Here is a 12,140-nt window from a genome sequence, read left to right on the forward strand (position 1 = left end):
ACCTTCCCTGAAATCAGTTAAATATCAAATTAAAAAAAGCCAAAACTTAGTAGGTATAAAATATCAGCTCCATCTGTTTAAATCAGTAAAACCTATAAATTCGCGTCAGCGACAACGTAAATTAAAGGAACTGGTTTAAAAAAAGTACTGTGTGTAAGTTGCCGACAAATAAGTCGAAGGGCCTACGAGCTGTCATTAGGGATGCGGTTGATCAAGCGAAATTGTAAGGTTTAAGCGGACCGGCCTTCAGACCACTTTTGTACTACAGCAGCTGGGCGTGGGACCTGGCTTGGATTGCACTAGAGCAGTTTAATAGTCCAAGAATTGCTAGGACAAAGGATATTACTGGTATTTAAATTTCAATTATTGGCGCTAGTTTTTCAAAGATGTCACTGTTATTATGTTCATAATAATTGATATAATACATATCGGAAACAATCTGAGGGTGAATTTGAAATGGAGCATTTTATTTTTATCCTTCTTAATATGCTACACACACATTTATCGCGCAACAACAATCGTGCACGATAGCTTTTGATAGATTCGATAGATAGTTTTCGAGACACAAAGGTTTATATGTGTTTAACTAGCCGTTACACACGACTTCGTCTGCGTAAAATTTGGTTATCGCTATCCCGCGGTAACTATGCAATTTTTCGGGATAAACAAACAAACAGACTTACAAACTTTTGCATTTATAATATCAGTGATAAAGAACCCGCTCTCCTCATTGTCACATAAAACGATGCTTCAATCACATAGGCCCAAATATCACCAACATCACTGATTTCATCAGTCTATTACGTAGTAGGTTAAGTATTTAAGTACCCAAAAACCAAGATCCTTGAAATAAAGTATCAACAGCTCTATATGAAATAAATGTATAACACCAACACGCTGGTAACATTTTGTGGCATGCGGAATTCAGTCTCCTTATACGGAGCAGCCATAACTACGACACACCAAGTTCTCGTGGTACCATATTATTTTATTAAACGCAATAAGTCGATAAGGAGGAAAAACATGCGCCTGTCTTAATGGGTTGGATATGGCTTCATTAAATCGAACGTTAATCACTGTTAAGCGAGAAATAAAATATATATCAAAAACTTGAACTGATTACAAAAAAATAACCATGAAAATTATATTCTACCAGTTTGCCTTATATAGCAGGGCCAGCCGGAGTGGATCTATAGTCGTCTTCCTCATAATAATAATATATTGGGCTTTTATCACTCCTGCTGGCTCGTGCTGAGGCATCAACTTGAACTAGTTAGGCTACTTGACGTTAAGCCAATTTACTAAATAAGAACCAAAATAATGATAATATTGCAAAACCGATTTTCTAAGACATCACCTTTAGCTACTACGAGCAGTAGGCCTTAGTTTTGTGGTCACTCAAGTTATGTTACAAGCATCATTTTTTTTGTTACTGTTAGCAAATCATTTTTTTTTCAGTAAAGTCAAAATCCTATAAAAATACTAGCACTAATATAAAGACTCCAGCAATCAACAAAAACTAGATGTAAAATCAAAAATTTAATTTATTTTAAAACAAAACTTTAATGAAGAGCAGACTTCTTACATTCTGAATTTGCATAAAATAAATAAATAAAAAGTTTGACTGTTGCACTGGAAGAGCCTGGGTGTTGTAGGCTAGTAGACGTGACGTGGTGCTCACCAAGCGTGGCCGTAGGCTGGGGCCACCAGGGGAGCGTGGGCCACGGCGTATGGGGCGGGGGCCACGGCTACAGCGGGGGACGCAAGCTGCGGGGAAAAACAAAGGAATCATTTTTGGAATAGGTCACACATTAACGGGAGAGGCGGGCGATTTGATATCCAAAAGAAAAAAAATATATATTCATACCTAGTAAAAAATATGACAAAGACGTAATTTTATGAAGCGATATGGTAATTAACCATCCATTACCCCATCAGGCATGGGGAAAAATATGTACGAGTAGAACTGAACTATGCACCTAATATCATCTAATATCCTTTGCTAAAATTTATGTAATCAGACAGATAGAATTTCAATTTTACATGCAAAATTCAACGCTATTCAACGACCGACTGTAAATTATATATACTATTGCCAGTATATAGAGGTAGTATTATTACATTACAATAATTAAATAAATATAGCTCAATCGAGTTTTTCGAAAAAATATAAGTATGCGTGTTAACTTGTAAAGAATGCTACTTGTCATATTTCCTAGTTAGAGTATCTTGTAATACCGCGATTATCATAAAGAATAAGATAAAATATTCCAGTTTTTTTTTCCTACAAATAATAATAGTTAAAGCGTGTCAAAATAGCCTTTGTGAGTGTACTGTGGTTGATTTATTATAATGACGCACAAGTAAATTAAATCTGATATCGATTTACTTTACACGAAGCGACAAAAAATACCAACGGCAGGAACTTGTTAATCTTGGTAAGGAAACATACACGGCGGCAAACAACGCCAGTAGGTATTTATCTTAAAGAACATAAACTTAATCATTTTATTAAAAGTAAATGTAGCTCAAAAGTGGATGGTCAAGTTTGCGGCAAGAACTAAAATGCCAGGGTCGTTTGTCGCAGAAACAAAAGCATTCTTCTTGATAAGTGCTTCAAATTGGATCTTATCCTACGCCAAGGTATCTATTTATTGGAAATTGTACTGATTCTACGTATTTATTTGAACGTTTTGATAACACGAAACTTTAAAATAATTATATGTACTAGGTACGTTTCGTCCTGGTGCATAACGAAGGATATAACAACAATTGATACGATTATAATTCAACAATTTATATAATTTTCATTTGATATAATTAATGCAATTTATCTTAAAAACCAAACTTATTTTGTGAAGCTCCTATCCTTTGAAATTATATCAAATGTTGTTATACCGACCAATATACAGCCGTTTTGTCCTTAGTATAGGTAAGTATGTTAAAGCCCTAAGTCTTGCAACACTGTTCTCCCACTATTATGTAAGTAATCAAATGTATAGTAACTGAATACCTATTATTATTAGATATTTTTATTTCTATAATAATTATAATAACTTGGCAATCGCACTCATAAGCATCATAAGATCTTAGACTCGATCTATTTTCTAACTTAGTAAACGATACATATTAATAAATCAAATATGTAATAATAACTGGGTATTATTAAATTATCTATGTAACGGGGCTAATTGTACATACCCTGACGGTGTTAGCATACGAGGTGGCAACTGGAACGGCAGCCTTAACGACGGGGGCTCCAACGAGCCCATGGCCCCAGGGGGACACAATGGGGGCCGCGTATGGGGACGCGATGGCGGCACCGTAGGGCGCGCTTAGGAGGCCGGGGGCTGCGGCCGCGACGGCGAGGAGAGCGGTGAAGACGACCTAGTAACAAAAAACATAATAGACGTAAGAATAAGTTTTTGTTAAAAATTACATTTAAAATACAAGCTTTTTTGCTGACTGGGCTTTTTGTTGATTGTACTTTAATTGTAATCTAAACTACATTTCTGTACCAATATTATTATTACTTATTATTTATTATACTGTCACCAGATTTACATAAGTATACCGAATTTCAAGTCAATCCGACATCAGGAATGGGTTAAATTTAGCTTCTAAGATTTGAATGGAATAAATAAATGCTTGAATAAACAAACAGGGCAAGGTAAATAAAAAAGCTAGTAAAAATTAAATATCATCAGATCTTGGTGATATTTGTATCCAGTTCCAGGATGTCATGGTCTTTCATACATAAAACACAGATTATTATTTTGAAACACTGTCTACTCGTGCTTATTCGTCTTCTACAGAATTCTTTGTGCTAAGACGGTATAAGATATTGAATAATTATAATCTACATAATAGTACTTGTACTATTACTTATTCTGTGATTATAGTACACCTAAAACGTGACATTTGAGAGCAGTAAATTATGACAGATTGTTCGATATTTATCAAGTTATTGGTTTGTCACATCTTACCAATGCCCTTTAGGTTGCAAAGGACATCGAGTGTGGGTCTATCCAATCTAGATCGCCTTTCTAACGAGACCGGTCTCAAACAATCACGCCCTCGTCGCGTGCGCAGCTGACGTTTATTCGACTTGTATGTAAAGGTAGGGTTACCTTACGTTAGAAATTGTCCTGATATGTCAGAATTAAACAATGGTTGTCAGAATATCGGAGCTGAGTCTCGTAACAGAGTGGAACCTTGTCGCTGCGAAGTTTATGCAATATTGATGTGCCATACATCTGCTATGGAAATTCAAATCCATGCAAAAAAATATCATAAAAAGGTTCTACTTAGGTACGAAATTTTATTTTTTTGGCTGTGCTTACCTATTTGCGACGTGCGAAAGAGAAATACCTAAATCAGGAATAGAAATAAACTAATAGTACCGTAAGGTCGGGGTACTTTGACCCATTGAAGGGTTACTTTGGCTCACATAAAACCATATAAAAACGTATAATAAAACGTAAATTAAAAACATAAAAATGTGATCGATCAATTAAAACCAACCACATGGCAAAGAGCCATATTCTCAAAGCAATAATAAAACCATGACTGAGTTAATCCCATGGGCCAAAGTTACCCTTCAGGTCCAAAGTACCCCGACCTTACGGTAAGTCAATACCGTTCCTACTGCAACTGGTTTTACCAAACAAAGAAACTGACAATATCTGACTTACAAAAAGAAAGTTTTTTTTAGTTCATTTTGAAGTAACTAGGTTAATTTTTTTGTTGCTTATATATTTTGTTATGAATATCCACCTGATAACCCTAATTGTAAGTCAGATATTGGCGGTGTCTTTGTTTGGTAAAACCAGTTGCAGTAGGAACGGTATTGACGTGTAAAAGCTGTTGGCAGTTTAGAATGCACATTGAGGAAATTTTACCTACACGTAGATATCTGTAAAAAAATGTTACGACTCGTTTGATATGAGAGCTCTGTGTTATGATTGAAGTTGAAGTAGTGACCTCAAATATAGTCAGTATTTTAGTTTTTCTCGGTTACAAGGCATGGTATGGCAAGGCAGGTGGGATCTTTCGTCATAAGTACCTATATGAAAACTCTTAATGTGATACCAAATGGCTTACACAATTGAGCGGCAAATCGTGGTAAGCACTGGCTCGATTCCGAAGTAGCCACTGTGTACTGTTAGAACCACTGTCTACTAGGGGGTACTAGTCACTGTGTACGACGACGTGTACACAGTGGCTCGATTCCCAATTTTTTAAAAAGAATGAATATCTCTTTTTTGGTGAAAGTAATAGCAAATCTGTTTCATCATCATCATCATCATCCCTGCCTATATACGTCCCACTGCTGGGCACAGGCCTTCTCTCAGATGAGAGAGCTTGGGCAGTAGTTCCCACGCGGGCCCAGTGCGGATTGGGAACTTCACACGCACCATTGAATTGCTTCTCAGGTTTGTGCAGGTTTCCTCACGATCTGTTTACTACATGTGAAAATTTAATAATGCACCGTGCTTTGTGCTTATAAATAACAACTATTTCAGGGATTTATATTTTTCATGCAACAGCCTGTTGAAAAAATCCTAGCCACTGTTGCCTTCTTGACCCTACATAAACCATCGTTATCTTAAACTCGAACCCAAATTTTCTGCGAAAAACCCAGGTTTTTAACGCCATATGTAAAAAGAATCTGTACCTACTTTGATATTGAATGGTGAATTTTTTTGTGAGAGTTCAGGAATGTAAGCTTGTTTATTACTTTTTCACACTAAAACAATAGGGCTAAATTAGGATGCAATTTTTTTAAGTAGTGTATAACCTGGATTAACAAAATATTTTTTAAAAGTATACCTAGTTAGTGAATTACACAGGTGCCACGGGATAGCGAAAGTGAATTATTCGTAGGTGTCACGGGAATAAGCTATGTGTATATAGTAAGACATTTGTTTATTACGAACAGGCTTTTATAAGTATGTCTTGGAGTTTCCGGTATGTTGTTTAAGAAACCAACCAGTAACAGGAAAAATTAAATACATGTCATGTACATTTGACAGTATACCCATTGTAACGATTCAGTTAGTTTGCAACAACATTAAGTCACTTCAAACTTTTACTTTACAAAAGTTCAGCAAGCATTAAAACCGATAGCTTTTACAGTCTGATTTTAACGATAGATTTAAATATAGATCTTGATTCCTCTGTGCCTGTGCGTATGTAAGCATTTTCGTATATACCTTAGAGACCATTTGAGGACCCACACTTTTGAAACAGTCGAATCTATCAAAACTTTAGAATTGGGTTAAGTCTCGATACAAATGAAAGTAGTTGAGTTTCAGGTTAGATTAAACTTTCTAATACTCGTACTAGTAGCTAAGAAACTAGACAATACTTGAGTAATTGCCTTCTAAAAGCAGACATTTCAAGTAAATACCTAGACCTAAAGGGTTGCCTACATGTAAGTAGGATTTTATGAGTATCAAAAGAAATATTTGTAAAATCATTTGTGACAGGTACATTAGAATATAAAAGATAGAAAGAGTTAGCAAATGGAAACGAACATTTAAGAGGGCAATAATACAAATATTCTATTCCTTTACCAATATCTTCTGAGGCATGTTTAAAAATCGTTATGGCGCATTAGCCGGGAGTATTTTTCTCCGGAAAATACTTAAAAAGGTATTGGCCTCGTTTGCTTAGGGTGAAATTAATAGGTTCGCTGACCGCGATGAGACGATGCTCAATAAAATAATTTTCTCTTTGCTCGGAACAATATATTTGATTTATTGTTTACCATTCTTTAATACCAAAAAGTGGACCAGAAACATCTACAAGTTATAAGTAACTAACTGCTATACATACACAACACTATAACTGCTATATTTTATATTCAAGTTTAGTAAAGCCGGGACTACAAACATTTGTGTGTTTTATGATACTCGTAATGTGGCAGGTCAAAAACGAGCATTAAAGTGGTAAATGTGTTATAGCCCGTAGCATTTCAGTGAAAAATTTACTACCAGTCCTTTTCCGTAAACTCAAACGAAACCATGAACTTAAAAACAGTTATCTTGCTACTGCTCGACCAGTTAACCCATGGGTTTAAAATATAAGAGTATATTTACCATTATTAGTTTTTGATGGTATATATAGATGTGTAGCTAATTTTCAATGTAGATACTTAAATAAGATGAGTTATAAAACCAATTATTTACAAGTACCTAGATAATAAATAAATATAAATAATAAGTAAATATTGGTATTTGGAATAAGCAAATTTAATAATTTTACGAGCTGGTAAGGTGCTCAAAAACCCTCAAAGATGTTCGGGTTTATATTAGATGTTTAAGCATCTTGTTAGCAACTACCTTCATAGAATAATCTCCCTCTTCTAATATTATTGTTGCCGTGCTACTTCCGATTTTAGAATAGGACGGATGCATCTCTTCCCGTGGGGGTTTTAAAGGGTGACTTTATAAGGGAATTGATGCAAAACTTATCAACCTCCAACTTCGGACCTCAGCACTGTGGCTTGGAAGTAGGTACACTATAGCTATTGGCAATCCTGAACCGACGACTACGAGAAAGTTGTTTTTAGATAGGTACAAAAAATGAGTACTACACGAAAAATACCTAAATAATGCTTAGCTTTTTAATCCCTCACAACAAATTTTCCGCCTTCCGCTTAAATCCACTTAACCCAAAATGTGGCAGTTGGTCATTTCGAAGAATTTAATACGGTAGGGGTGAAAATTAATTTAAACGGTAGTAAGCCGGGTTCAAATGAGTTCATACTTCGAAAATTCTCGCCGAATATTATTAAATACAATCTTCCGACATCTAGCTTTTCCATACAAAAATAAAAGTTTTTAGTGACGAAAATTAGCTGATTAAATGAGATTTCTTAAAATACGAACATGAATCTTAGTGATCGGATATAATAGACGCTATAACAAAAAAACATTGAATTTTTCTTAAATTAAGCTGTATTTTACAAGCTTTTCTTTAGTTTGCACTGTTTATTTATTTGTTTATTTATTTGTTTGGGTCAAATCTTGGAAGATAAATTTGACCGCCTTCTAGCGGTCCTATTGATTTGAAATTTGGCATACTATGTCAATTTAATGACAATACAATAATCTGGTAGCGACATCTTGGTGGTCTCCACAGGAGGGAACTCCTCAATGGTTTATATAGTACCACCTCGAAATTTAGCTACACACACACACACACACACACACACACACACACACACACACGCACACACACACACGCACACACACACAAGCACGCACACACGCACGCACACATACACACACACACACACACACACACACGCACGCACACACGCACACGCACACGCACACAATATGATGTACACACGTACAAGTGGTGGTGATGGTTATTTTAACCTAATGGTCTTTTTTTTTGTAACTTTATCTTTTTTTTCCAAATTTATACTTAAGTCTGTTTGTTCTTAACAATGAATCTATGTTCATGATAATGGTATTTACTGGAGACTGTAACACAGTGAAAACTAACACAGTCTCCAGGGTCTGTCATTGTGTTTTAAACAATAAAGATTTATTATTATTATTTCTCTTGTTGCTTACAACATCTCTCCTAGGAGGTAGAATATTACACGGGCCTAAGCCAAGTGCTTTATAAATTGATGTTAAATTATGATATGGATAAAAATTTGCGTACTATTCGGCATGTATTGAGGATGACTGCTTTCTGTAAGAGTGTGTAGGCGGATGGGTGTATATCGAGAGCGCGGAGGCTAGCATGGAGTGTGTTTGGAATAACGCCTGTTGTGGAAAGAATGATCGGGACAGTTTTTACGCTATGAACCTGCCATTGTGTTTTTAATTATTATATGTATCGTTGGATAGGTATTTTAAAACCATTGAGAACTTTCCAGGACGATTTTTCGATTCAGTGATCTGTTTGCGAAATATTCAACTTTAAAGTCATCGACATCTATGTTGGTACAGTCGAGGGCAAAGATATCGACACGGCCAAAGTTACAAAAATATGTATACACGACTTTATGCACTTAACATTAAGGCCGTGTATACATATTTTTGCAACTTTGGCCGTGTCGATATCTTTGCCCTTGTCTGTACCTACCTATAGACTGCATTTTGTTTACAACAAAACGAAGCACAAAATTGTGAACCTTTCACAATAGTTTGTTGACGTACGTGACAGGGGTTGTGTCAAAGTAATATGATGATTGATGCGCCGCGCGTTTTGTTCCAAACAGCCGGTCTAGTGCCGTAAGGTACATAGATGTCAATGTTTAAAGTGCAAATTTTCATTAAAATTGCGCATCCCTCTAAAATATAAACTGTTAGGTGGAAAAAAATAGTAGTTTAAGAGTAAATAACAAATATTTGATAAAATACAGTGCCTGATATATATACATAATAAGCACAATATACATCAATACGTTACTTTATAATATTATAAATGCGAAAGTAACTCTGTCTGTCTGTCTGACTGTCTGTTAAGCTTTCACGCCAAAAGCGCTGAACCGATTTGGATGAAAGTTAAAATAGGTTATTTTCAGTACACCGTAGAAGTTTCTATGTTCTATTATTGGCAGAATAGGTACCCTAAATAAATTCAAAACTTTCCAAAGTTACTATTCCACGCGGACGAAGTCGCGGGCAAAAGCTAGTAACTTATATACAATTTGCGTAAGATAAGTTTTTGATACTTTGGCAGATATTTTGAACTATTCATTACTTTTCCAAAAGTCATGTCTATCCTTGAATTCGTAACAAAATTGTTTTTGTTCTATAATTCCGAGAATTTAGGGGAGACCAAGGAGAGTTGTGATAGAAGAGAGCAGTGACAACGTCGATTTTTTGGAACTTATTAACTGCTAGCGAATCAAGTCTGGGACTATCAAACGCGCGAGCTCGCTACCAGTTAATAAGTTCTAAAAAATCGACGTTGTCACTACTCTCCTCTGTCACAACTGACCCCGGTCTCCCCTACTTACGAAGACATTTTTTTACGTTTACCTATATTATAGGTCCTATAACTTTATTTTATGTTAAGCGTCGTCTTCGGCTTATAAAAACTACACGTCGAACTATAAAAACATTGAAACTCTTGAAATCACAATCGCGGGGCTTAGCGTCGTAAAATTTTGCACGGCTGTTTTTAATACAACGTAAAGACCACGATTCCCTTGGGAATTTAGTAAAATCCCGGAATTTCTATTCAACTGTTGGATCTAATCATAACTATCTACTAAACATAAATCTACCAACAAAGGTTGACCAAAGTAACAAAGTTGCAAAGTGACAATTTATTGTTTGTTTTGTGGTTTGACGTCGAATTATAATATACTGCCCGGTTAAGGCAATAGGCGGTATCTAAAAAAAATGTTTATTTATTTATTTATGCCATCTAATGCAGAATGATTTAAACAACACAATGGTATAAATAACCCAAAAAGGGTTTTTTTTTTCAGATACCGCCTACAATACAATACAATACAAAGACTCTTTATTGTACACCAGACATAGTAAGCGATACAGAAAACAAATTATTAAAATTACAAGGTGAGCAATAGGCCTAATGTTTAAAGAGAGCAGTATAGCGCCTATAAGAAAATATAACGCAATTGCTCCACTTTATGAAAGCCTATGTACCGTGTATGTACCTATATTATATTCAAACCTATGACTTAAGCAGAATTGATTATAAAGTACAGGTTGGTATATTTGATTCCATTTTTTGCAACAACTGAGATTTAATACATGTTTTTTGACTTTCGTGTTTAATATCGATAGTAATAATAGTAATTTATTATTAACTAAGTACATTTTAATTTTTATATTGTTTTTAATTTTTTCGATATTCACTCATAGTTAATTCTGGTGACCACGGCCGATGCAATTTTTCGAAACGTCGGTCGGAGTTACTATAAGAATAATTGGTCGCATTTACGAGTAAGTCCCGGTTCGAATAATGACTTCATAACGTACAATTGTATTTTGTAAATTTTATGTAGGTAAAAAATGGATTTTTTAAAAATTCTCAATACTTTGATTGAAATCCTTTTCTGTGACAGATGATCAAAATTTGTCTTTGGAAAAACTGGATTAAGAATGATAAAAAGGTCTTACCAGCTTATACATTTTGGGGTGAGTGGGGGAACTTAGCGAAGTGAAGAAAGGAGATGTGGGAACGAATGTGCCTTAGGACTGTGAAGCCTAGCTTTTATAGTGCTTAGACACATGGCTCGGCCAAATCAGTCTAACCCTACCTCCAGCCTGGGCCTAGGTCATTTGTATTAGCCTTCAGTTGATTAAAGTACTGACAGCAGAAAAAGGGAACACAAGGGACACAAATTAAAATTTAAGAGAAAACTGTTTCATTTTAATTGATTTATTAAGAGTACTCACCAAAAGTAAATAATAAATAATAATAAATATAATGGGATACCTGACACCAATTGACCTAGTTCCAAACTAAGCAAGTAAAAGTAAAAGTACCATTTTAAGCCGCAATTATGCAAATTCACTTTATTAATTGAGGCAGTTTCATTATATTCAACAAGGGATTTTAAAATTACAGCAATATTATTCATAGGTCCTTACTTTGTTTTATTATTAGAAGCGTTTTAAATTTATTACATTATACCTACAAATGTTATGAAATTCAAATGAATGTTAATTAAGTCAGTACTTGCGATTGGTAAACATTATTATAGAGATCTGTTACGTGTAGTATACCGTGAAAAGATCTCATCGGAGACATACCTACCTGTCTGTAATTTAAAAATGCTATTTACTTATATAATATTCAGATTAACTGCCATATTTCACATTATGTTAAAAATGATTTGAAGTTAAATAAATAAATATGACTCAAGCTGCATCCCTTGTTCTGTAAACAATCTAAAAATGGAAAATGAGCAACGACTTTGCCAATGTGCTTGTAATATTGGGGGTCTGCTTAATCAACAGTTGGGCTGCAAAATAATAACTTGGTCAGCGAGATTTCACAATTGGTCAGCAGACAAGCAACATATTTATGAAGTTTATCAGAGAGACAGGTAAGCGTTCATTAAGAAATTATTGTCATTAGTTCCTTTGGTTATTCGTATATAATGTAAACATCTGATAATGTTATGCGCT

The 12,140-nt window shown here is 34.9% G+C and overlaps 1 protein-coding gene across 1 annotated transcript; it reads right to left on the reverse strand.

Annotated features, from left to right (window-relative positions):
- Window positions 1-1,526: 1,526 nt before the first annotated feature.
- LOC141430494 (uncharacterized) lies at window positions 1,527-11,192 on the reverse strand. The gene is made up of 3 exons (XM_074091214.1): window positions 11,127-11,192; window positions 3,202-3,387; window positions 1,527-1,767 (listed from the first exon to the last, which is right to left on the reverse strand). The coding sequence occupies exons 1-3, from the start codon at window positions 11,136-11,138 to the stop codon at window positions 1,678-1,680; spliced, it is 288 nt and encodes a 95-aa protein (XP_073947315.1). The 5' UTR covers window positions 11,139-11,192; the 3' UTR covers window positions 1,527-1,677.
- Between the last annotated feature and the right edge of the window lie 948 nt (window positions 11,193-12,140).

Source organism: Choristoneura fumiferana, chromosome 8 (genome assembly GCF_025370935.1).
Source record: "Choristoneura fumiferana chromosome 8, NRCan_CFum_1, whole genome shotgun sequence".
Taxonomy (NCBI): domain Eukaryota; kingdom Metazoa; phylum Arthropoda; class Insecta; order Lepidoptera; family Tortricidae; genus Choristoneura; species Choristoneura fumiferana.

Coding starts and splice junctions, on each gene's coding strand:
- LOC141430494 (XM_074091214.1), bottom strand. Junction 1,768..3,201: donor CGTATGCTAACACCGTCAGG/GTATGTACAATT, acceptor TTTTCCCCGCAG/CTTGCGTCCCCCGCTGTAGC.